This window comes from Hyla sarda, chromosome 4, assembly GCF_029499605.1.
Source record: "Hyla sarda isolate aHylSar1 chromosome 4, aHylSar1.hap1, whole genome shotgun sequence".
In the NCBI taxonomy this organism is placed as follows: Eukaryota; Metazoa; Chordata; class Amphibia; order Anura; family Hylidae; genus Hyla; species Hyla sarda.
Genome location: NC_079192.1, coordinates 142,624,528 through 142,651,488, shown reverse-complemented (window position 1 = coordinate 142,651,488; position 26,961 = coordinate 142,624,528). Strand labels below are relative to the sequence as shown.

The 26,961-nt window shown below is 40.7% G+C and overlaps 1 protein-coding gene across 3 annotated transcripts in view; it reads right to left on the bottom strand.

The window, feature by feature from the left end:
• DMXL2 (Dmx like 2) overlaps positions 1-26,961 on the bottom strand; it is a 184,816-nt gene that overhangs the window by 9,336 nt on the left and 148,519 nt on the right. For 2 of the 3 annotated variants that reach the window (XM_056572295.1, XM_056572293.1), the window contains 11 exons: positions 24,552-24,688; positions 23,371-23,456; positions 23,069-23,270; positions 20,275-20,392; positions 19,570-19,632; positions 18,924-19,010; positions 18,531-18,652; positions 18,001-18,139; positions 13,852-13,912; positions 13,637-13,764; positions 13,453-13,530 (listed from right to left, as the gene is read on the bottom strand). In XM_056572295.1, coding sequence (XP_056428270.1) covers positions 13,453-13,530; positions 13,637-13,764; positions 13,852-13,912; positions 18,001-18,139; positions 18,531-18,652; positions 18,924-19,010; positions 19,570-19,632; positions 20,275-20,392; positions 23,069-23,270; positions 23,371-23,456; positions 24,552-24,688 — 1,221 coding nt within the window. The remainder of the gene's footprint in view (positions 1-13,452; positions 13,531-13,636; positions 13,765-13,851; positions 13,913-18,000; positions 18,140-18,530; positions 18,653-18,923; positions 19,011-19,569; positions 19,633-20,274; positions 20,393-23,068; positions 23,271-23,370; positions 23,457-24,551; positions 24,689-26,961) is intronic. The other variant, XM_056572294.1, reaches the window with a different exon arrangement.

The following is a 26,961-nucleotide window of genomic DNA, read 5'->3' as shown; positions in this document are numbered from 1 at the left end:
TTAAAATGAATATTATAAAATACAAGTTTGTCTCATTTGTCATACATTTGTAGACTACACAGACTCACAACCATAAACTAGCGGACAAGATATAACTTTGCTGTAAATGTAATTACCTAAAATGTATTATAGACCTCAAAACACAAATAGTTTCTGATTGTATAGATTGTATAGATTGACTCATAATATGCCATTTCATAATATACAACTGTTAAAAATAAATAAAAATTTCACCCAAAATTAAAAGTTCAAAATAGCCGCCACTAGGGGTCGCCTGTCTTTTAGTCAGACAGACTAGTCTAGATTTTGCAACATCCTAGATACCGGCCATAAAGCGTGCTGGTATCCAGTATAAGCAATCCCTGCATTATCATATAACATATATAGTAACATAGTTCGTAAGGTTGAAAAAAGACGAGAGTCCATCAAGTTCAACCTATAACCCTAATGAGTCCCTACTGAGTTGATACAGAGGAATGCAAAAAAAAAAAAAAATCATACTAGAGGTAAAAATTCCTTCCCGACTCCAAATATGGCAATCAGAATAGATCCCTGGATCAACCTTCTGTCCTTATAGATCTAGAATCCATAACCTGTAATGTTGTTATTCTCCAAAAATGCATCCAGACCCCTTTTAAATTATTTTACAGAGTTCCCCATGACCACCTCCTCTGGCAGAGAATTCCACAGTCTCCCTGCTCTTACAGTAAAGAACCCCTGTCTGTGCTGGTGTAGAAACCTTCTTTCTTCAAGACTTAGAGGATGCCCTCTTGTTATAGATACAGTCCTGGGTATAAATAGGTCAAGGGATAGATCGCTGTACGGTCCCCTGATATAAATATACATAGTTATTAGGTCTCCCCTAAGCCTTCTTTTTTTCTTAACTAAATAACCCTAATTCTGATAATCTTTCTGGGTACTGTAGTCCTCCCATTCCCCGTATTACCCTGGTTGCCCGTCTTTGAACCCTCTCCAGATCCACTATATATTTCTTGTACACTGGTGCCCAGTACTGTACACAGTATTTCATGTGTGGTTTGACTAGTGATTTGTAAAAAGTCCGACAAGTGCGGGAATCTTGTAATAATGTAATAATGTCGAAAGATGATTATCGAAAAGAGGTATAAGAAGCTATAGGAGATTGCGGGGGAATCCTGTCGAAAAGACCAAGGCAGATTTACAAATGTTCTAAAGAAAGACCGTGGAGAGAGGTATTTTATCTAAGAATAGAGCCGAAAAATTGATCCCTCCATGTCCTACCTTTCCGCGCTGGTACTTCCTGCCGAAGGTTCATAAGACCTTGATCTCACCCCCTGGGCGACCGATCGTCTCGGGGGTGGGATCTGTCACAGAGCCCTTGTCCAAATATCTGGATTGGGTTCTGCGACCCCTTCTGCAGGAAGTGCCAGCACTAGTAAAGGATACTAATCAATTTCTCCACTATATACAAAACATTCCCTGGTCAGAAAATTACATCTTAGCATCCATAGATATTGAATCGCTATATACTAGCATACCTCAAGAGCTGGGTGTAGAATGTATCAAAGAACTGCTAGAACGCACCGATAGACAATCGGATACTATTCAGTTTATTTGTGATGCCTTACGTTTTGTTCTCAATAACTCCTTCCAGTTCGATGGGCAGTGGTACGCGCAGACTGGAGGTGTGGCCATGGGCACCCCGGTCGTGTGTACCTTTGCCAATCTCTACGTGGCAATGTTTGAAAACAGATATGTGTTTACTGACAACAACCCTTACCTCAGGTCCGTCCGGTGCTATCTCAGGTTCGTGGACGATGTGTTCATGGCCTGGGATGGCACCGAGACAGACTTTGAGGCTTTCGTGAAACATTTAAATGAAACCAATAATATGAACTTGAGGTTTATGTTTAAAACTGACAAAAAACAACTAGAATTCCTGGATGGCGAGATTACGACCACTGGCTTTAGAAAGCCTACAGCATGCAACTCCCTCCTTCATTTCACTAGCTATTACCCTCCCCATGTAAAACGTGCGGTGCCATATGGGCAGTTTTTGCGCCTACGCCGCATAAACAGTACAGTTGAGAAGTTTAGGGTGCAGGCTGGTGCAACTGAGGGAGAGGTTGCATGCGAGGGGCTATCCCCTCTCGATTCTGGACCGAGCATATAAGAGAGCCCTGGCTCAGGATAGAGAGGGGTTAGTAAATGGTAGGAGAAGAAACCCAAAGGGAGCGGCATGTGATGCAGCCAGACACTTCTCCTTTTCATTTCAGTATAGCCCAATGGCAGATTGTATAAGAAAAGCAGTCTTAAACAACTGGCATGTGGTAAAGAGCGACCCAGAGCTTGGTAAATTGGTACCCGATCGGCCGATGGTGGCCTTCCGCAGATGTAAAAATCTGAAAGACCAGATCATGAGATCTACATTTTACATGAGATCTACATAATGCAAGTTCACAGCGTGAAAGTAACTGGCTCAGTAATGCCTGTCCGAAAGGGAACCACCGGTGCGGGTCTTGCAACTGGTGCCCATTTTTTAAACCAGGTAAACTGGTAAAAGTTGGAGGCGTAGAAGCAATTGTGAATAGCTTGATCACATGTAGGACCCCTTGGGTGGTTGGGTGATCACTTGCAGTTGCGGTAGATTTTTCCTGGGCAGCACGAAGAGACCTGTTCACACCCGGTTTCGGGAGCATGTCTATTCTGTGCGCTCAGGTAAAGGGTCACCGCGGTTTATTGCACATATGGTTGATGTGCATGGAGGAGATTGTAAGAACCTGATATTTCAAGGGCTGCAATGCATCCACAACAGGGAAGGTAGTGACCTGAAGAAAAACTTCAGGTTGAAGCAAAATGGATCCTCAGAACAAATGCCCAAAGTAACTTGGGCCTTAATGAGAGGTTAGACTTCAGTGTGTTCTTATAGGTTACCTGCAATGAGTCTTATTCTTTGAAGGAATTAAACAACCTTAAACGTTGCCTGCATGAGTTTTAAAGGATTTTTAAATAATGACGAATTTGTCTATTTGTATGCTGTTGTACATTACTGTTACGGTGTGAACATGATACATTGATGAACGTGTAAACCCGTTCATCCCTCCCTCGGTTACGTCATCAAGCAGGTATGCTATAAAAAGGTGGCCTACCTGAGAGAGGGGAGGGTCTGATGAAGCGTGCATGCGCACGCGCAACGGCTGTCACCCAGTCATGAATCGATCCACCGGCTGGATCCTGTCATGCTGCTTGTTTTAATTGCACCGATGGAATAAAATAATTCACACAGTTTTTGCACCTATCCTATGAGTGCAACCCTTACTTCTACCTTTCTGAATTGCACATGGACTAGTGATTTGTACAGCGGTAGAATTATTTCCTTGTCATGGGCATCTATGCCCCTATTGATGCACCCCATGATTTTATCTGCCTTGGCAGCAGCTGCCCGACACTGGTCACTACAGCTAAATTTACTATTAACTAAGACTCCCAAGTCCTTTTCCCCATCAGTTGTCACAAAAGTTCTCCCATTTAATACATAATCCCAGCCCGGATTTTTCCTCTCCATGTGCAATACATTTATCAGTGTTGAAACTCCTCTACCACTTCCCAGCCCAAACCTCCAACCTATCCAGATCCATTTGTAACAGTGCCCTGTCCTCTATAGTGTTTACCGCTTTACAAAGTTTAGTATTATCTGCAAAGATTGCTACTTTACTATTCAACCCCTCTACAAGGTCATTAATAAATATATTAAATAGAACAGGACCTAAGACGGACCCCTGTGGTACCCCAATAGTAAAAGTCACCCAATCAGAATAAGTACCATTAATAACCACCCTCTGTTTCCTATAACTGAGCCAGTTATCTACCCACTTGAACACATTTTCCCAGTCCAAGCATTCTCATTTTATGCACCAACCTTTTATGTGACACCGCATCAAATGCTTTGGAAAAATCCAGATATATGACATCCAGCAATTCCCCCGCTCCAGTCTGGAGCTCACCTCCTCATAAAAGCTGATCAGGTTAGTTTGACAGGACCGATTCCTCATACAGCCATGCTGATATGGGTTCATACATTTATTTTTATCAAGATACTCCAAAATAACATCTATTAGAAAACCCTCAAACAATTTACATACAACGGAGGTTAAACTAATAGGCCTATAATTCTCGGGGTCACCTTTTGACCCCTTTTAAAATATTGGCACCACATTTGCCATGCGCCAGTCCTGGGGAACAGTCCCTGTCACTATAGAGTCCCTGAATATTAAAAATAGGGGTCTGTCTGTTACATTACTTAAAGGAGTACTCCAGAATAGGAAAATTGTACTCCATACTGCCAGCAGTAAAAAAAATAAAGAGGTACATACCTTCCTTGGCTCCCCCGGTGCCTCCAGTAACCCACCCCGGTCTCCGCCGCGATCCTCGGCGAGTTATAACGCACTCAGCCAATCACCGGCCGCAGCGAAGTCCCGACTCGGCCGGTGATAGGCTGAGCGGCAGTGTGACATTTTCCTCCCCGGCACCTGATGACCACCGGCAACCAGGAAGAGGATTGCGGCGGAGACCGGAGTGGGTTACTGGAGGCACCGGGGGAGCGAAGGAAGGTATGTACCTCTTTATCTTTTTTACTGCTGGAAGTATGGAGTACAATTTTCCTATTCTGGAATACTCCTTTAATTCCTTTAGAACACGGGGGTAAATGCCATGTGGACCTGGACCTCTATTTTGATTATTTGTAGGTGGCACTGTACTTCTTCCTGGGTTAGACAGGTGACCTGTACTGGGGAGTTTACCTTATCTCGCTGTATTTCACCTGGCATTTCATTTTCCTCGGTGAATACAGTGGAGAAGAATCTGTTTAATATATTTGCTTTTTCCTGTTCGCCGTCTATAATTTCCTCCTCATCATTTTATAAAGGGCCAACACTTTAATTTTTAACCTTTTAGCTATTTATATAGTTAAACATTTTGGGGTTAGTTTTACTCTCTTTGTCAAAGTGTCTTTCTGTCTCTATTTTTGCGGCTTTTATCTGTTTTTTGTTTACATATTTAAATTTTTTCTCTATAGCTTTTTAATGCTTCTTCACTGCCATCCTCTTTTAGTAGTTTAAATGCTTTATTTTTGTCATTTATTTCTCCCTTAAAGGGGTACCCAGGTGAAAACCTTTTTTCTTTTAAATCAATTGGTGCCAGAAAGTTAAACATATTTGTAAATTACTTCTATTAAAAAATCTTAATCCTTCCAATACTTATTAGCTGCTGAATGCTACAGAGGAAATTCCTTTCTTTTTGGAACACTGATGACATCACGAGCACAGTGCTCTCTGCTGACATCTCTGTCCATTTTAGCAACCGTGCATAGCAGATGTATGCCAAGGGCAGCATGGTGGCTTAGTGGTTAGCACTGCTCCCACTAAGGACAACAATAAATAAAGGACAACAATAAATAAATAAAGACTTGTTATTATTATAATAACGTCAGCAGAGAGCACTGTGCTCATGATGTCATCAGAGAGCATTCCAAAAAGAAAAGAATTTCCTCTGTAGTATTCAGCAGCTAATAAGTACAGGAAGGATTAGAATTTTTTAATAGAAGTCATTTACAAATCTGTTTAACTTTCCAGAGCCAGTTGATTTAAAAGAAAAAAGGTTTTCACCGGAGTACCCCTTTAACATTTTTATTCATCCATATTGGTTTTCTTTTATTCCTGATCCTTTTATTCCCATAAGGTATATACGTCTTACAGTGAAAAGTTTAAATATTCTTAAAAAAACTCCCATTTAATGTCAGTATTCTTGTTTTTGAGGACATTATACCAAATTTATATTGTTAAGGGCCTCTGAGTTGATCAAACTTTGCCTTCCTAAAGTTCAATGTTTTTGTGGCCCCTCGAGAGATTCCCTTATTGAAAACAAGCTATAATGTATTATATTATGATCACTATTTCCTAGGTGTCCTTCTACTTGCACATTAGTTATTCTGTCAGATCTCTTGGTTAATATTAAGTCCAGTAGGGCGCCCCCTCTGGTCACGCCCCGCACCATTTGGGACAGTTAATTGTCTTTAGCTATAGTCAGAAACCTGTTTCCTTTATGAGATTCACAGGTCTCAGTCTCCCAGTTTATATCAGGGTAGTTGAAGTCCCCCATTAATATCACCTCATTCTGATTTGCAGCCTTGTTTATTTGCCTCAGTAATTGATCTTCTGGCTCTCCCATTTTGTTTGGTGGCTTCTAGCAAACCCCTATCAGAATTTTTTTATTTTCATCTCCATATATTTCTACCCATAATGACTCCACATTATCATTTCCCTCCCATATATCCTCCCGCAGTGCGGCCTTCAGGCTTGATTTCACATAAAGACCAACTCCTCCCCCTTTCCGTTTTGTCCGATCCTTCCTGAATAGAAAATAACCCTGTATGTTGACCGCCCAGTCACAGCTATCATCCAACCAAGTCTCTGTTATACCCACTATGTCAAAATCCTCCTCAGACATCAACCACTCCAGTTACTCTGTTTTATTGATCAGACTTCTGGCATTAGTCATCATGCAATTCAAAGGTCTGTGTTTTTTCTTCCTATGAAGCCTATCCCTATTAACTATTCTAAACCCTCCCTCCACTCCACCCCAAGGTATATTAATAAGTCCCCCCTCTCTATCTACCCTATCTTCCCCCTTTATGTTGTAGGTTCCCCCCCAGTCCCTAGTTTAAACACTCCTCCACCCTTCTAGCCATCTTCTCCCCAAGCACAGTGCCCCCTCCCCATTGAGGGCTGTCCCTACGATAGAGCCGGTATCAGACAGCGAAATCGGCCCAGTTCTCCATGAACCCAAACCCCTCCTTCCTACAGCAGCTTCTGAGCCACTTGTTTACCTCCCTAATCTCCCGCTGCCTCTCTGGTGTGGCTCGTGGAGGTCCTCGCCTTAACCCCTTAAGGACGCAGCCCTTTATCACCTTCAGGACTGAGCCCTTTTTCGCAATTCTGACCACTGTCGCTTTACGCATTAGTAACTCTAAAATGCTTTTACCGAATATTCTGATTCTGAGATTGTTTTTCCGGGACATATTCTACTTTATTTTGGTGGTAAATTTTCGTTGTTACTTGCATCCTTTTTTTGGTGAAAAATCCCCAAATTTCATGAAATTTTTGAAAATGTTGTATTTTTCTAACTTTGAATCTCTCTGCTTGTAAGGAAAATAGATATTCCAAATAAATTTTATTTTTATTCACAAATACAATATGTCCACTTTATGTTGGCATCATAAAATGGACATATTTTTACTTTTTGAAAAAATTAGAGGGCTTCAAAGTAGAGCAGCAATTTTCAAACATTTCATGAAAATTGCTAAATCTGAAGGGACAGATGTTACAGTCTGGGCAGTCTAGGCATGCTGAGAGTTGTAGTTTGGCAACACCTGAAGGGCTACCGTTTGGGCACCACTGTAACAGTGGTCTTTAAACTGTGACCCTCCAGATGTTGCAAAACTACAACTCCCAGCATGCCTAGACAGCCTTTGGCTGTCTGGGCATGCTGGGAGTTGCAGTTCTGCCTTCCTAGTGGTTGTCACAGTAAAGATTGCTTTACTTTCATTTTCATTCGCTCTGTGGTCCCCAGGCCATCTTCAGGTAAGGTACCGGTCTCCATGCGATTTTCTGCGATCGCCGACATGGACCCCCCTCGGCGATGTGCCGGGATGCCTGCTGAATGATTTCAGCAGGCATCCCGGTCCGGTCCCCAACCGGCTAGCGGCGGGGACTGGAATTCCCACGGGCGTATGCATACGCCCAACGTGCTTAAGGACTCGGGATGCAGGGCGTGTGCATAAGCCCAGCGTCCTGAAGAGGTTAAGCTTGCGGCTTAAGACCCTGAAATAATTTTTAAGGACACTTCACCTACCTCATACTTTGTCATCGGTGCCAATATGTACCATGACTGCTGGGTCCTCTCCAGCCCCACCCAGCAACTTGTCAACCCGATCCACGATGTGCTGAACTTGAGCTCCAGGAAGACAACACACTGTTCGGCGATCACGGTCTTTGTGACAGATCGCCCTGTCTGTCCCCCTAATAATAATACCTGTCTGGCTTGCCCTGCACTCCTCCCATCCCCCCCCCCCGGTGGTCAGAGGCAGAGAACTGCTGCAGTACTGCTAGCTCTGAAATGGCATCCCCCTCATCTGCCTACCGGGCAAACTTGTTGGGATGTGCCAGATCAGGACTAGCCTCTTCACTCTACAAACTTTTCCCTCTACTCCGTTTTCTAACTGTAACCAAGCTAGCTGCCTGACTGTCCTGCACTTCTGTTCCACTATCCTCCGCCACCTCTACCCCAGAGAGTACTTGCTCAGTGAGCAGGAGACTCCTCTCCAAGTTGTCAATGCGTCTCAGTGTTGCCAGTTGCTCCTCTAGATCCAGGATCTGGGCTTCCAAATGAACAACTCGCACACATCTCACACAACAATATGCACCCTCAAACTGCTGTTCAAGGATTGAATACATTATGCAAGATGCACACTGGACTGCCTTTTCAACATGGAGACCATACTAGATTTGGGGATTGAAAAAAGTTAACAGTATAAAAAACAATCAAATATTTCAATTAAACTCCCTGAATTTAAAGTCCATTAATTTTAAATTCCTCTCACTTTTATACTTACACTCACATGTATACTTCACACTCTTGTATTCAGACCCACAATCACTAGCTCAAACAATCACTACTTGCTTTTATAGTTACCACCTCTCTCTTCCACTGCCTGGAAGTGAATACAAAAGGCATGTAGTGTGCATGCACGGGCACACATAGGCAGTGTGGAAAACACTCACGGGCCCTACTGGAGCTTTTTTCTAAACCTCCCCCCCTCCCCCGCTGCCTCCGGGACACGCACCAAGGTTAGTTTCATAGTAATTCAGCCCATGTAGAGCAGTGAGCGAGGCCTTAGCTTTCATGCTATTAGGCACGGAGGAGTCTGCTGCTGAGCTCTGTGCTACCTGTCCTTTGTGCTGCAGCAGCATAGAGCTCTGTACTAGAGGGCTGCATTGGGATTGTGTCCCTCTTATGTCTCATCACCCTGCCATTGCCACCCCACTTGCCATTTTGTGGAGCCTGGGTAGCCTGCCCTGGAGGATCATGACTGTACCAGTACTGCGGCCCGGCTGGGTCTGTAAGTGTCTGCATCTCAGCAATCCTCCCAGACCCTAGGGTGCAATGTTTTGCAGTCTGCTCATACTCCCACCTGTATAAAAATTTACATACACACACATGGGGGGGGGGGGGGGGGGGGATTTGTGCAGACTGCAGAGCATTGTACATCCTAGGGTCTTCTACAGACACTGGGGTGTAATGCTCTGCAGTCTGCACATACACCCCCCCCCATGTGTATAGTAGTGTGTGTGTATGTACATTCCTATACAGGTGGGGGTATGTGCAGAGCATTGCACCCTAGTCTGTACTACTGACAAGGGTGCAATTCTCTGCACATACCCATACCTATATCGGAATGTACATACACCCAGAAAGGAAAGGGTAGAGAGGAGTCATCAGCTGACTGCCCAGGCTCACTCCCAGCAGATTATCAGTCACTTTCACAGTGATGACTAGACACACCCCCTCCAGCCAGCAAGATGAAAAAGAAACTCAGCAGCAGATAAATGTTTTTTTCTCTGGCTATATAGGTTCTAGACACATAAAAATATATGCACACGATCAGGATTAGGTACTGAGTAACATATCACTTTTTTGTTTCCACTATGACAGGTACGCTTTAAAGGGTAGCTCCCACCATCATGATTTTTTTTTCTGTCCCTGCCTATTGCACTTCTATCCCTAACACCCTCCCTGCCTTTATTTTATTTTTTTTTACTATTTTTAAAATGGCATTTAGTCTGCCTGGCAGTGTGCTCACTACCAGGCAGACTTCCCCAGCAGGCACCACGTCACTGATGCCTGCTGGGGCCGGCACTTCCGCCCTTAGTTCTCCTAACAGGGTGCCTCCAGCTGTTTCACCACTACAACTCCCAGCATGCCCTGACATCTATTGGCTGTCAGGGCATGCTGGGAGTTGTAGTGGTAAAACAACTGGAGGCACCCAGGACAGGAGTTTCATGGGGGAAGGAGTGAGCCAGGAGCCGATGCGGGAGGGACGGGTGCGGGGGAGACTCTTCCTGCCGCTCGGTAAGTAAACCCAAACAACATCCCCCCCCCCCCCGTACCTTGCAGCAGTGCCCCCCATCCCCCCCGTACCTTGCAGCAGCGCCCCCCATCCCCCCGCACCTTGCAGCAGTTCCCCCCCATCCCCCCCCATACCTTGGAGCAGCACTCCACGCACCATGCTGGAGCAGCCAACCCCCCGCACCGCCCGCACCTTGCAGCAGGGCCGTCGGCGAGTGCGGGAAGCCGATGCGCAGCCCTGGATGTTACTGCGCCTGCGCAAAATTTCGACTGATGCCCTGCCGGAATCAGTCGGAATTTTGCAGTGACTTCACTCCGCACTGCATTCGGCCACTAGGAGGGCGCCCCCTAGTGGCCGAATTTCAAATTTCTTTTAAAATGTTTTAAAAGCATTTTTTTTTAAATAAAAGTATATTAGAGATATGTTGTAGTACTTAAGTACTACAACATATCAAAAATTATTTTTCATGACAGTGCCCATTTAAGCTTTGTTAGGGCTCCCATTAAATAGATAACATTTAGAATGCCATAACAAAAAAAAAAAAAAAAATTGAAAGTTTCCAATTTTTCACATTATTTTGGAGATTTTAACAAAAAATGTTGCATGTATCAACAAAAATGTAATACTAATATAAATTACAAGGATCGTTCAGGATCGCTTTGCTCAGTAAAAGCATTTAAAAGTTTTTACAACTTAACCCCTTAAGGGGGGCTTCCGTTTCTATGCAGTGCATTTTTCGGTAAAAATTACACTTTATCTTTATTCTGTAGGACCATACAGTTAAAATGATACCCTACTTATTTACGATTGATTTTATGTTACTTTTGTCATCATAAATACATGCCCGAAAATTAATATGTTTAAAAATGTCCTCTTCTGACCAATATAAAGTTTTTATCGTTACCATTTTTGTTTCGATCGGCTTTTTATTCATTTTTTTATGGTACAAAAAGTGACCAAAAATATGCTATTTTGGATTCTAGAATTTTTTTTACGTGTAAACCATTGACGGTGCGGTTTAATTAATGATATATTTTTATAGTTCGGACATTAACGCACGCGGCGATATCACAAATGTTTATATTTATTTTTATTTACATAGCTTTTTTTTATGGGAAAAGGGGGGTAATTCAAACTTTTATTAGGGAAGGGGTTAAATCACATTTGTTAATTATTTTGTTAACACTTTGCCATAGCATTGCAATGGTCAGTGTTATCGGCGCTCCACTGCTCCTGCCTGGATCTCCGGCATGAAGCAGTGAATCAGCGATCAGAGAGGAAGCAGGTAGGGACCCTCCTCATGTCCTAACAGCTGAGCGGGACACCGTGCTTTCACCGCGATGGTCCCGATCAGCCTGACTGAGCTGCCGGGAATGCTTTTTTTGTAAACTTTTGACACGGCGATCAACTTTGATTGCCGCGTATGAAGGGTTAATTCCTGTGAGCAGTGATGTCCGGTATTAGCCACGGGTCCCTGCTACCGTTAGCCGCCAGGACCGACCCGTGACCCAGCATTATATCTCGGGTGTGGGTGTAGGATGTACAGGTACGCCCTGTGTCCTTAAGAGGTTAAAGAGAGACATGTCAGATTTGAGCTTCAAAAAATATACCCCCATCCAAAGGCTAGGTAATAAGTGTGAGATAGTGGGGGTCTTACTTCTGGGACCCCAGTGATTTCCTGTTGTCGTAGAGGTTGGCATGCACCCTACATTCATCTCAATGGGTGAGCCAAGGCCTTGTACCTCCGGCTCTCCCATAGAGATGCATGGAGGGGGCGTGACGACCATCGCTGGAGGAGATCAGAGTTGCCGGGCACGATATTGCAGGGGGTGCCAGAGGCCACCCCCCCCCCCCCAAAGATCTGCCCCTTAACCTCTATTCTTTGCATAGGGGATACATTTCTATAAGCTTGATTACTCCTTAAAAGGGGTACTCCGCTCCTAGACATTTTATCCCCTATCCAAAGGATACCAGCTGCGGCACCGGAGACTCGTGACGTCACGGCCATGCCCCCTTGTGACATCTTGGCACACTGATTCAATGAAAGTATATGGGAGGGGACGTGGTGGCCGTCACGAGGGGGGCAAGGCCGTGACATCACGAGCCTCTGGCGCCGCATTGCTAGTCATCTGGCAAGTTTGCTCCGTGCACGGGATGACTGCGGTGGCGCAATCAGACATCTTATCCCCTACCCCTTGCATAGAGGATAAGATGTCTATAGGCGGAGTACCCCTTTAAGGACATAACAGGCGGCTTCCTTGCATCTTGGCAAAACATTAACCTTTCTAATATATTTCAAAAGAAAATGTATTTCCTTTTTATAGAAATCATGGCTTTGTCAAAGCTAAAGCATAGGTGGGGCAATGTCCAGTAAGTGAGGGTGGGCTAGCACTCCTCTGTGCTCTCTCCTGTCTCATAGCACTCCTCTGTGCTCTCTCCTGTCTGATAGCACTCCTCTGTACTCTCTCCTGTCTGATAGTACTCCTCTGTGCTCTCTCCTGTCTGATAGCACTCCTCTGTGCTCTCTCCTGTCTGATAGTACTCCTCTGTGCGCTCTCCTGTCTGATAGCACTCCTCTGTGCTCTCTCCTGTCTGATAGCAATCCTCTGTTCTCTCTCCTGTCTGATAGCAATCCTCTGTTCTCTCTCCTGTCCTATCAGACAGAAGAGTGCTAGTCCACCCTCACTTACTGGACTTTGACCATGCCTGTACTTCAGCTTGGACAAAGCCATGATTTTATAAGCCATTATTTCTATAAATAGGAAATAAAATTTTCTTATAAAGTATATTAGAAAGGTTAATATTTTGTCAAGATGTACAACGCTGTTTTTTTAATCTGACAGTGCCCATTTAAGGGGTTAAAATACGACAAACATTTTTTCTTAACAAAAGGAGTATGTTTAAAATTGCCCTGTTTTGACCCCATAACTTTCATTTATCCGTATACGTGCTGTATAGAGCTCATTTTTGCACCGTGATCTGTAGTTTTTATTGGTACCACTTTTGCATATATGTGACTTTGTAATCACTCTCTGCTTCCAACTTGAGTCACTGGACCCCCGCGATTGTGCCATGGGTGGTCCAATGAGTCTCTCAAATACTCTGTTTTACTTCAGATGGCATGATCAGTGTTGATTATAGCATCTAAAGGGGTTAATGGTAGACATCAGTGTAGTGGCAGATGTCCACCATTAGTGGCGGGTCCAGCACTTGCTTTATTGTTTGGATGGGACATTTACATCCTGGTGCGCCAATGGGTTAGACTAACATTTGTTATCTTAGAGACTTACCAAGTATGGTTTTGGATTGGAAACTGTCTGATTAACTTGCCAAATGCTCAAGAATCCTTCTCCGTCAGCAACACCACACTGCAAGTTAAAAAGTGACATTATATAAAACATTCATATCTAATCTTCTTAATTGTGGTCCCACTAATTCAAGAGCATCAATAACTAAACAAAAACAATGACAAACCTTATTGCCTTGGGAATTAAAGTACAATCTTGTAACTCGAGCATTTCCAGCTTGGCGGAAGCAAATAAGCTGCTGGGGTCGACTCCACTCAAACATGCGGACACTACCGTCTTGGGCACCAGTAAGATCTAGTGGAAATTCATTTAAAAAAAATTTACACTTGTGAAATAAATAATGTGTATTTGTCACACTAGATTTTCACTATGGGTACTTACAGTACTGGTGGACTGGGTGTGATGCCATTCTTTTAACATTGTTTAGATTCCTTTTTATCAGCTTTGAGAAGAGTAACAAAAGAAAAGGTACACATTAAATACAAAAAATAGTAAACCAGTCCTCAAAGGATCGTGAAGAGTGAAAAATGGATAGATAAAAAGATAAATGGAGAGAAAAGGATGATATCCAGTGTGAATGTCACAGTAAAATGTTTTTAATCAGTATTCTGGACCTGAGATATGGCTAATTAAGTGTACAATATTTTTTATACATAAAATAAAATGGTAATCCTCTACTATCCAAGCAGGGACCTTGCTATGGAAGTAGTAAGATAAAAAAAAATTACAAATAAATATGATGACAAGTGTTAAATGGAATAAAACAGAAATGGAATATAATAAAACCATCTATAAGGAATCAAATGTCCATAATCAAATGCCTCCGTTTCTTATGAAATTCACTCAAGATAAGTGTGGAACAAGTGCCTTAAAAGCAATTATTGATGCACAGCACCACTAGCTACCTTGTAGATCCACTCTGCGTACGTCAGGATGGTCAGTCTTTGCACTCGCTGTGCATAGATGGACGGGCTGGCTGCTGTTGGCACAGAGCGATGTCTGACCTGGATGTACACAGTTGTAGCAGGTACAGCAGGTAAAAGGCAAGCTGGCAGATGCTGTACAGGCTGGCACGGACCTGCGTCTGGCCTATGGGAACCGGGATGATGGTAGTAGATAACAGAAAGTAGTAGCGTCCTCGTGTCGGCAGTAAGGTCCGTGGTTTAGTGGTACCAAATTAGGGGGGTTACAGCGCTTCCAAATTAAGGTTGAAGCAAGAGTCATAAGAGGTGGTGGTTATGGAAAGGTAAAACAGGCTAGACGTGATTCAAGGCCACAGCCTTTTCCTCAGTAGCTTAATAGAGATGACCAGATAGCTCCAAAGTCCAGTTTATATAACCACAAAATGGTGATGCCATGAGGGTAAAAGGGGAGGGGGAGGGAAAGGTAGCATGTAAAACATATAAATGGCATCAGAAGGAGGGAAGAGTAAAGGGTAGCATGTAAGACATAGAAATGGCATCAATAGGACAAAACAGTAGTAATTGTAAATATCAGACATAGGGTATGGTAACACTTCTGGATATCAAAATGAAAAGTGATAGATAATGATAAGAAAAAAAATAAGAAATAGAAAAAAATAGGAGAACGGATGCATAAAGAAAAAAAATGAATGAATGAATTTGCATGTAAGGTAAAGAAAGAGTAAAAATATATTACTAATGACCTGAATAACTCAAATGTAAAACCTTGAAGGAAGACCGATGAAATACGAGAGCGGGATCAACCCCAGGGGCCGTCATCGAGTGAGTAAAACGGCCTGCCGATGAAGGGCCTTGAGAGAGAGCCCGACTCCAGTAGTTTACAGGAAACCGAAGATTTCCATTTCAGCGTTGAGTCCTCTCGTTATCAGTCTGTCAAACTTGAATATTTTCTTGGCTTCGGCTCGTGACACACGTGAAATATAGTAACTGCCTCTTCAACATTTCTTTACACTAAGAATGGCTGTGAAAGTAAGATCAGACGGCTCTTGGCTATGGAATTCATTAAAGTGTGTTGGGTGTCAATGAACCTTCCACTTGGCTTCAAACAAAAGGTTTCCACAGATGTGGATCCTGTTCTGGCTGTAAAACTACAAATTTTCCTAAAAAACATGGTGGACATTTCATCTACATCTAATGAATTCACACATAAGATTTCGGAATGCCTTACATGCCACAATAAAATGGTAATCTATCTAATCCAATGCAAGTGTGGCAAACAATATATCAGTCACACAAAGAGACAACAAAAAATTCCTATAGAAGAGCATATATATATAATATTAAGAAGGACATCAAAACACACATCCCTTATCTTTACACTTTAATGAATTCCATAGCCAAGACCCGTCTGATCTTACTTTCACAGCCATTCTTAGTGTGAAGAAATGTTGGATATATTTCACGAGTGTCAAGAGCCGAAGCCAAGAAAATGTTTGACACACTGATACCAAGAGGACTCAACGCTGAAATGGAAATCTTCGGTTTCCTGTAAACTACTGGAGTCAGGCTCTCTCTCACGGCCCTTCATCGGCAGGTCGTTTTACCGATGCAATGACGGACCCTGGGGTTGATCCCGCTCTCGTATTTCATCGGTCTTCCTTTTTGAGTTATTCAGGTCATTAGTAATATATTTTTACTCTCTTTTTTTACCTTACATGCAAATTCATTCATTCGTTTATTTTTTTTAAATCTTAATGCATCTTTTCTCCTATTTTTTCTATTTCTTCTTTTTTTTTTCTTATCATTATCTATCCATTTTCATTTTGGTATCCAGAAGGGTTAGCATTTCCTATGTCTGATATTTACAATTCCTACAGTTTTTTTTTTTTCCCCTATTGATGCCATTTCCACGTCTTACATGCTACCCTTTACTCTTCCCTCCTACTGCTGCCATTTATATGTTTTACATGCTACCCTTTACCTTTCCCTCCCCCTCCCCGTTTATCCTCATGGCATCACCATTTTGTGGTTATATAAACTGGACTTTGGAGCTATCTGGTCATCTCTATTAAGCTACTGAGGAAAGGCCTGCGGCCTTGAAACACGTCTAGCCTGTTTTACCTTTCCATAACCACCAACTCTTATGACTCTTGCTTCCACCATTATTTGGAAGCACTGTAAACCTCTTAATTTGGTACCACTCAACCACGCACCATACTGCCGGCACGAGGACGCTACTACAGACTATCGTTCTGTTATCTACTACCATCATCCCTGTTCCCATAGGTCGGACACAGGTCCGTGCCAGCCTGTACAGCATCTGCCAGCTTATACCATCTGCCAGCATGCCTTTTACCTGCTGTACCTGCTACAACTGTATACATCCAGGTGGGACATCGCTCTGTGCCAACAGCAGCCAGCCCATCCATCTATGCACAGCGAGCGCAGAGACTGACGATCCTGACGTACGCTCATAGGCCAACTGTATCAGAACATTCTGGGATTTCCAGCACTCCCACGGCATCAAATCCACTAACCGGAGGCCGGACGCAGCTCCGTGCCAACCTGCAAGTGCAGAGCGATTTACAAGGTGGGGATTGTTGCTGTGCATCAACCTTCTAATTGCTTTTAAAGGGACTTGTTCCACACTTATCTTGAGTGAATTTCATAAGAGACTGAGGCATTTGATTATGGACATTTGATTCCTTATAGTTGGTTTTATTATATAATCCATTTCTGTTTTATTCCATTTAACACTTGTCATCCTATTTATTTGTCATTTTTATTATCTTACTACTTCCACAGCAAGGGCCCTGCTTGGATAGTACCGGATTACCATTTTATTTTATGTATAATAAATATTGTGCACTTAATTAGCCATATCTCAGGTCCAGAATACTGATTTACAATGTTTTACTGTGACATCCTTCTCTCTCCATTTATCTATCCATTTTTCACTCTTCACGATCCTCTGAGGACTGGCTTACTATTTTTTATTAAATGATATGTCTATTTAGGGTTTAGATTACACCAGTTAACCTTAGGAACGTTCTTATGCTTTAGTGAGCTACACCACCTCTTCATCCATTTACACATTAAAAACATAATATGTAAATATGTATGTATATACTAAAGTTACATATAATAAAATAAAACATAATAAAAATAAATAAAAATTGGTTCAAACTATGCTCCTAGCCCACTACATTATTTTATTGTCACTTAGAACTATTAATAAAAAGAAAAAAAAAAATGTTTTATTTTATTTTTCCCCCAAAGTATACTATTTTTTTTTTTAAGTTGTATACAGTAAATCCACTTTTATCCATTATTACTTAACCTAATGTAACTTTTTTGGTAGTTTTACTTGGGTGTAATGCTTCAAATAATTCTGTATTACTGTTTCATTACTGCTATTACTTGCATAAGCACAGCTTCTGTGCTCATGCAATCTCAGGGCTATAAGGCGAACATGTACAATTTGAAGCCTTTAGAAAAAGCAATCTATCACATCAAGGGTTAAATAAAAGTAGTGTAACAAGTGAATGCACATATTGGTGAATGAATGCACTATTATACAATATTTTATAATGCAAAATGTACATACAATGCCAGCTCCAGTGCTTGTCTGCCCACTTCCAAGCCAGGGCATGGATGAAGAGGACTGCATCTGTGCAAGGTGAAAGGGAGCCACACCCGATTGATGAATGGCTGTAGTGGACCCTTTGAAATCGAGGTCATCAGAACTAAGGAACAAAACATAGTGTAAACATTAAGGATTAGGATTCTTAGGATATTAACTGTAAACCAGTAAGAGTCAATTACACTACAAATTTTTCAATTACGCTCATAAATCATGGTGCAGCAGCTTTCCATTGTTTTCAATGTGATTCTGCTGCACCGTTTACACTATGGAAATTCTGGATCCCAGACTGCAGCGAAAGAATGAATATGTTTATTCTTTTGGTCGATCCTGCTCTGAAATGCATAGCCATCTACTGAAATGGCACATTTCCAGGTGCTCCTAGCGCCAACTTTTTTTTGCCGGTGCCTGGTACAAATGGAATCACTGCTCTGAAAATCCCTTTGAGGAAATTTCGTAGTGTGAATGAGCCCTAAAAAGAGAGACATGCTTACCTTTTAGATTCTTTATCGTATTCCTCTCCAATCCATATATAGGGTTGAGCAGCTAAAAGACTTGATACATCCAGTTCTTGCACATCATGTGTAGAAGCCAGCACAATTTCATTGTTGTTAGCCTGCAAAACAAAGAATGTAGATGTTTATTTTTCCCTAGCATAATAAATGTATAGAACTATTTGATATCTGCCATTTTTCTGCAGGAGACTTCCCACATATAATGAGCTGCATATCCATTTCATGTGAAGACACCAATTATGTACATGTATTATATGGACATGTCTCTAAGCCAACTTTATTTTAAGTCACTCAGTTTTTTAATAATTTTTTTTTTCTTAACAATCAACAAGTTTATAGTCATTAATATACACAATCATTTAATGTCCTTGCCTTATTAATTGAAAAAGCCATTATTATATCAGACTCCTTGTGAATTATTTTTGCTTTTCCCCCTGGATAACCAAGATCAGCTTCAACCTGCAGAAAAAAACAAAAACAAAATGAAAAACCTGTGCATCACCACAGCGACTCTTGGAACAAAGTTTGTTACAGGTATATACATAAGATTAGTTTAGTGCAGCTGAAGTTCACTTGTTCCAGCATTTTAAGGATATAAAATTTTTGTCAAGTCTACTTGCAAGCCCAACATAGATATACTCCCGAAACCATTTTGAAAGAAGTCACCAAAATAATTACTAGTATGAAACATAGAAAGTTAAAAAGAGGACCATACAAGATTATTGTCAGTCAGGTGCTGTGGAATTTTGCTGAGGGTAGGCACTTTGCTGTTTTTTTTTTTTTTTTTTTTTTTACCATGACCACATACTTAATCCCAAACTGCAAACATATATCAATGTATGAATAATGCAACGTTATTTGTGCAAATCTTCAGGTACATGTCACTTACAGCTCTGCATACCATAAGCAATAAAGTGAACAAAAGCTAGGAGAAGCCAGAAGAAAATGAGCATAAAATGCTGGTACCAGTGAAAGTGTAGATAAGTGCGAGAGTAGGAGCCGTGGTAGGACATACTACCTTGTTTTTCTGAAGATCTGCTATGGCGTCTACTCTGAAATGCGCTGCACTGTCTTCTACAGACTACATGACATCACACAGTCACAAACACGAAAACACATGCACAAAGAAACACACACACAAAAAAAAAAGAAAATGTATGAGACATTCCAGATCACTATTAAGGAACAATTTCAACAGAATGACAAATACAGTAGTTGTGTGATGCTTTGTCATGCACAGTAAATGCATGTCTATAGCAACCACACAGTGATCCTACAACACATGGAACAAATAATAAAATAAAAAAATAAAAAACAAACCGCAAACTAAAGAGGCAGGAATGGTAAACAATCTGGGAAACAACAGGATGGAAATGTTATACTTACACAGACATTCCCACTAATCTATGTTCCGCCAGCAATATTTACCATTTACATTTGTTTAGTGGACATGCACTTCCACTTTAGTTCTGTTCCACTCCTGTGGTTGCAATATTTTATAACTGTGTTTCTCTATAACCGGTTTCCTTCTGTGACATACTTAGTGATGTCAAAAGGTGCTTTTTACTGATATCAGTATTTTAGGGTCTGTGTAATAGCTATTTAATACAAACTGTTAATATTTAGCAATGTGATATATGCATAGGACAATGCAGGACTACACAACAATACCAAGGGCAGAAGCTGTACAACACATAATGGAGCACAAGGAGTATAAGAATACCTCACTCTGTTTCCTTTTCTTGGTAAAGATGTATCTAATAAATGTTTCCTGGAGAAGTTCTTGCTTGACTAGGTAGTGCCATAGACGTTTAACAGGAAGTGCAGCGTAATCTTTGGATCTGAATTGAAATAAAGCAGTTAGAGATTGTGGACAATAAAAATTGTGACGTGTACACTGGAAAGTTTCGATAACTAGTTAAATTATTTCCACCTTTATCTATGAATATGTTTTTCTTGAAAAAAAAATAAATAAAAAAAAAATTATGTAATAAATAGATGTAGAGAAATAAAAAACAACAGGATGCACTCCATAGTATAATACTTTAGGATAAATGGTAACGCTAAATGTGGACTGCGCTTACCAAGGCTAGTTGTACTCCGACCAAGTACAACAATGGGGTAGGGTGTATATAGTGGTAGGTCTCTGCAGCCACTCCACGCCAATAAACAGCATAAAACCATGATAACTCCTCCATAAACGGCTGGATAATTCAGGCGCTGAGACCAAGGTAGGATGAGGGAATTTTATTACCCACAATGTGCTTTGCGGAAAATCCGCTTCCTCAGCCATGTAGGATTGGACTAGATACAAGGGTTATACAGGGAGAATCTTTAACCCCTAAGTGGGATGAAAAATTAACCCTTTACCAACAATTTCACAATATATTTTACACATAATAAAAGCTGATTGCGGGTCAATCATATAAAGAGTAACAACTACACAAAAAGAAAAAACATACAACACTAAAGGATATTCACATATAAAAAAAATAAATAAATGCGTATACAACAGTAAAAAAGAAAAAATATATTTTTTAAATTAATAAAAACTGCTATAATAATATAGAGGGCATTTTCTAATGTCTCATTTACTCAGTCCAGGAATAACGTAACCAAGGAAAATATCCAAAAAGCCTCTCTATTGTTTAATTTGTGCATATGGCTATGAATATGATGTAGAATGGTTTCAAGAATTGTAAGTTTTAGGTCATTGATATCATGCTTCATGGATAGATGACAGGAAATGTTATGAAGCATAAACCCGTTTTTTATACTTGACCTGTGCTTGTTCATACCTGACCGCACTGTCTGAATAGTACGGCCCCATACTGGAATCCACAAGCACAGGTCAAAAAGGTATATAGCTAAGGAGCTATGGTTTTTGATTATGAAGGATTTTTTTAGTGACATGGACCAAAAAAATAAATAAATAGGATCTCCTATCATGGAACAACACATACACCGGGCACATCCACAAGTGAACGTACCAGGCGTACCTTCCGATCCACCACAGATAATATTGGGGACATCGGGTTTGAACCTGCTTAGAGCTATCATATTTCTCAGATTAGGGGATCTGAAAAGTGATCCTAGGTTGCTGAGGTATTATATTTTTCATAATAGGGTCGTCTACCAGAAATGGCCAATATTTATTCAGACTTTTTCTGACATCACCTGCAGCTCAATTAGTTATGAAATTATATTTATAAGTGTTATCAAAAACTGGGGTTACAGATACAGTGGTGGCTTTTTTTCTTTACTAATTTTTCCTGCGATATATATTTTTAACTATTGTAAGCATGTGTCAAAATGGATTCGAGATAACCTTTGTTAAGGAAACGGTCATGGAGGATGCTCTATTGCCTGGCAAAATCATGGTCGCTTGTGAAAAATTTCGCGAACAAGCAAATATTGCCCGTAGGGAACATTTTTTATCCACTTGGGATAATGAGAACTTTTGAAATCCTGAGACTATTTATGCTGACCTTTAAAAAAAAAAAGTCTCAATAATAATCTTTCCAGAATTATCTTTTTTTATAAGTAGGTTCAAAAATTCAATCTCACTCGCCGAATGGTGTAATGTGAAAGAAAGACCCCAATTATTAGAATTGAGATGGGTAACAAATTGTTCAGCTTGTAGGGGGGTGCCTGACCAAATAAAGATGAGATCGTCCATAAAACGCCTATAGATGGATATATAAAGACTAAATTGAGAGGACTGCGAAAAGCACAGGGATTCGAATCGCCCCATCACCAATTGGTGTAACTAGGGGCGAAACGAGTCCCCATAGCGCAGCCCCTCTTCTGCCTGTAAATAGTGTTATTAAACTGAAATGCGTTGTGCTCTAAAAGAAATTAAAATGGCTTCAATTAAAAAAGAACTCTGAATAGGATCTAATGAGGGATCACTACGGAAAGTGTCATAAATGGCTTTTAAGCCTATCTGTGTGGAAATATTAGAATACAGTGCACATACATCTAGCATAATAAAATAAAAATGGGGGGGGGGGGAGGGGGAAGGCAATATCACTAATATTCTTAACAAAAACGATTTAAAAAAATACAGTAGGTTCAGTAAACTCTTGCATCCTCCAGGAAATAATTCTAAGTTATCTTCTTTTATAACTCTCTCTGTCATTTTCCCTAGGAACTAAGTATTACCAATTACCATTCGCAATGTCAAAAGGCTGTGTCTCTGCTAAGTGACACTGTAGATACTTATGTTAGGCTGTCTGTACACACTGCAGTTGTTGAATAAGTAATACATTTACAATAGGAATAACAGAGGAACAGACCAACATGCAGATAAAGGAAAAAAGCACTCCAGAATTGCTATATTAGGGGAATACAATGATATATTAAAAACAGATTTGCCTAGAGAGTTGAACATGTTCTCTTTATGGTCCAATACTCTGAGCCAAGAAAGTTGAGCTTTAGAACATTATCCAGTTACAGTAAATTATTAGTAACACATCATTAAAAAGGTAAACCTAGTAGAAGAACTTCGGTCATACTTGAATGGTGTATTTTCAGGATCCAGCATTGCCTTGTGACGTAGAATTGCAGGCCCTGTCCCTACGGTCAGTTCACTAGGAATGGTGTTAATATAATTTGGTGGTGGGCCTTCAAACTGGTCCAATGTTTCATGGAGAATTTGTTCCCAGTTTTCTAGGTTTTTGACTACCCCAATACCAAGCGGAGATGTTACAGGAAGATCTAGTAAACATAAAAGAAATGAACATTCCCAGTCGATGAACTGTTAATATTATTAATTGACATAATTAAATACTCTTTATTTATCTGGACTGCAACAAACCTGTAAGTTCTAGTCCAGCGATTGGGAAGAAATTCTTAAGATTATGGATTGTATGTTTTACCATTGCCAAACGGATAAGTGTCCAGCTGAAAAATAGACCAACAAAAAATGATTATAGCTCTATGGTGAGTCGACACTGCGTTTACATTTAAATGGGCACTGTCAGAAACAAAAACATTTTTAGATGTTGTACATCTTGGCAAAACATTAACCTTTCTAATATACTTCATAAGGAAATTGTATTTCCTATTTTATAGAAATCATGGCTTTGTCCAAGCTGAAGCACAGATGGGGACAAAGTCCAGTAAGGGAGGGTGGGCTAGCACTGCTCTGTCTGATAGGACACAAGAGAGAGCACAGAGGAGTACTATCAGACAGCACTCCTCTGTGCTCTCTTCTGTCTGATAGCACTCCTCTGTGCTCTCTCCTGTCTGATAGGACTCCTCTGGGCTCTCTCCTGTCTGATATCAGGAGAGAGCACAGAGGAGTCCTATCAGACAGGAGAGAGCACAGAAGAGTACTATCAGACAGGAGAGAGCACAGAGGAGTACTATCAGACAGTGGAGAGCACAGGGGAGCGCTATCAGACAGGAGACAGCACAGAGGAGTGCTAGCCCAAACTCACTAAGTGGACTTTATCTGTGCCTGTGCTTCAGATAGAACAAAGCCATGATTTTATAAGCCATAACTTCTATAAAAAGGATTTTTTTTTATGAAGTATATTAGAAAGGTTAATGTTTTGCCAAGATGTACAACATATAAGAAGTGTTTGAATCTGACAGTGTCCATTTAATGTGAAAATTGAAAGAGATAAAAAAGTATATACAGTTTATCCCTAACTCACATAAAAAAAAAAAACTGATAATATATAATTTCTTTGCTGGAAACAATAGTGCATGCTACTAGCCTATTGTATACAGCAAAAAAGAAAACAATAAAACACAGTAAGGAACACATAAAAGGCAACTATCTAAAAGATAGATCATGAAAAAGCTCAAAAGGTACCCAAAGCGCCCAACATGTTATGGATACTGGCAATCTATTCTATGTATGGATTAGAAAGTTTGTGAAAATAAACACATATGATCACTTAATTTCTATGAATGTATCCATATCTATCCATTCACTTTATCAGGTCAGGTAACAATCTGTTCCAAGGATCCAAATTTTTTTTTTTATACCTGTAAGAGCTAGAATTTATATGCTCTTGAATTTGTGTATCAGAAAGGAATGCATCATCATCATCCTCATCATCTTCACTTGGAATACTTTCATCCGAGTCATAAATTACACCACTGTCTGATAGAGGAAGAAAGGGCTGCAATACAATGGAGACAGGTAACTCTGATATGAATTACTTAACTCTGATATGAATTAATGTTCTGTAAGGTCATAAAGTGGTTTATAACTCAAAATTATTTCAATTGTAATTATTTCTTTAATATTGTAATAATATTGACAGCTGTTTCACACAATCACAGTCAATGGAAACATAAAACAGCTGTTCAAATAATTACACACTGATGTCCATGCCCAGAACAGTGCTGTATGTTTCACTTTGATCAAATAAAATAAGTAGAGATGAGCAAACTTACAGTAAATTCGATTCGTCACGAACTTCTCGGCTTGGTGGTTGATGGCTTTTCCTGCGTAAATTAGTTCAGCCTTCAGGTGCTCCGGTGGGCTGGAAAAGGTGGATACATTCCTAGGAAAGAGTCTCCTAGGACTGTATCCACCTTTTCCAGCCCACCGGAGCACCGGAAATCTGAACTAATTTATGCAGGAAAAGTCATCAACTGCCGAGCCGAGAAGTTCGTGACGAATCGAATTTACTGTAAGTTCGCTCATCTCTAAAAATAAGAATTGGTGAGTGCCAATTTTTTTCTTTCATACTGTAGATTCAATATTGTGATAGCACAGAAACTAATTTGTAGATATTGATAAACAAACAAATGTGACAGTAACGGACAGAAAACCTAAAAAGAAAGCTAAGTTTGAAAACAAGTGTTACGACCAGATTTGCATATTTGTATGAAACTATGTAAACCTAGCCTTAATAATCATTTGAGTCTATGAAAACCAAGGAGAAAAGCAGGGGAGAGGAGAGATCAGAGAAAAGATCAAGAACAAAACATATAAAAAAGTCAGGATGAAGAGGCCATAGCAAAAATGGAGGTCACACATAAAAGGTTCACAACTAGGTATAAGTGGACAGGGGCTTACACAGGATTTCACCAAAGGAAGGGTTCTTGGGGCGGTAATGCATATAAAACACACCAAAATACTAGTAAACTCAGTAACAGATTCTCTGTCCTTGATGATAATTTACCACATACTGATACTAGGCAGTGGCCGTGATTTACTATTGTAAGCCCGACATGTTTTTTCGGGTTGTGCGCCAAAGTGTGTTGCATTGCGCCACAAATTGTGTCTGTGCCAGAGTGTGCACCAAAAATACAAAAAAACCAACTAACTCTCCATTTTACTTAGACAACTCGAAAAAGGGGAGTGGCCACCAAAAAGCGGGCCTGTTCCCGACATTTAAAAAACAAAAAATACCAACATATTTACTAATGCTTCCACAGAAAATGTGATTTGAGCTCTAGAAAACCTCACAGCTCAGAGCAGTTGAAAAAAAATGTAGGGAAAAAGCAAAACATAGGGAAACATTAGTAAATATCATGAAAAAATACCTGTCAGGAACCACATCTCATCAAGAAAACTACATTTCACTCTTAGTAAATCAGGGCCCATGTTGCAATATTAAACACATAAGTAACCCCATAGGCACACTGGATCTTTTATGCTGGATCACTGTGAGAAGGGTACAGTTTTTTTCCAATTAAATTTGCTACACAATTTTTTTTTTTTTTTTGAAACTTGAAGAAGCCATTTAAGTACAATTGAAATGTCTATATGCATTGCACTTTTCATTATAGTAAACTCAAATATTTCCGAAATCAGTTAAAGGCACTCAGCAAGAAGGAAAACCGCTCTGATGTAAGAACACTCTAAGACATCAATATTGTGTCTGGTAAAAAGGGAACAAAGGAGATTCATAACCTTCAAATATTGTGTCTTCTAAATAGAGGCAGATGATGCATAATGCGGCTCCGTCATTGAGAACAATGAGCTGGCATGTCTGTTCAATTACCTACATACTAAAAAAGGTCTAATAAGGATACTGATGCACAAGTTACAAAACTTCTCAGCTCTCAGAACCGTAGAAGAATATGTCAGCTGTCCTCAAAGGTTTGCTTCCAAAACTTGCTGAAAATCTAGTCTTATTTCACTCACGCTATTTTTTATGATCCACAGCTCTTAAAGGGGTACTCCGCTGCTCAGCGTTTGGAGCACACTGTTTCGAACACTGAAGCCGGGAGCTTGTGACATCATTACGCCGCCCCCTCATGGCCTCACACCCCACCCCCTAAATGCAAGTCTATGGGAGGGGGCATGACAGCTGTCACAACCCCATCCCATAGACTTGCATTGAGGGGGTGAGGCGTGATATGAGGGGGCGGGGCTATGACATCACACACTCCCGGCACCGGCCCCAGCATTCGGAACAGTTTGTTCCAAATGTTGAGC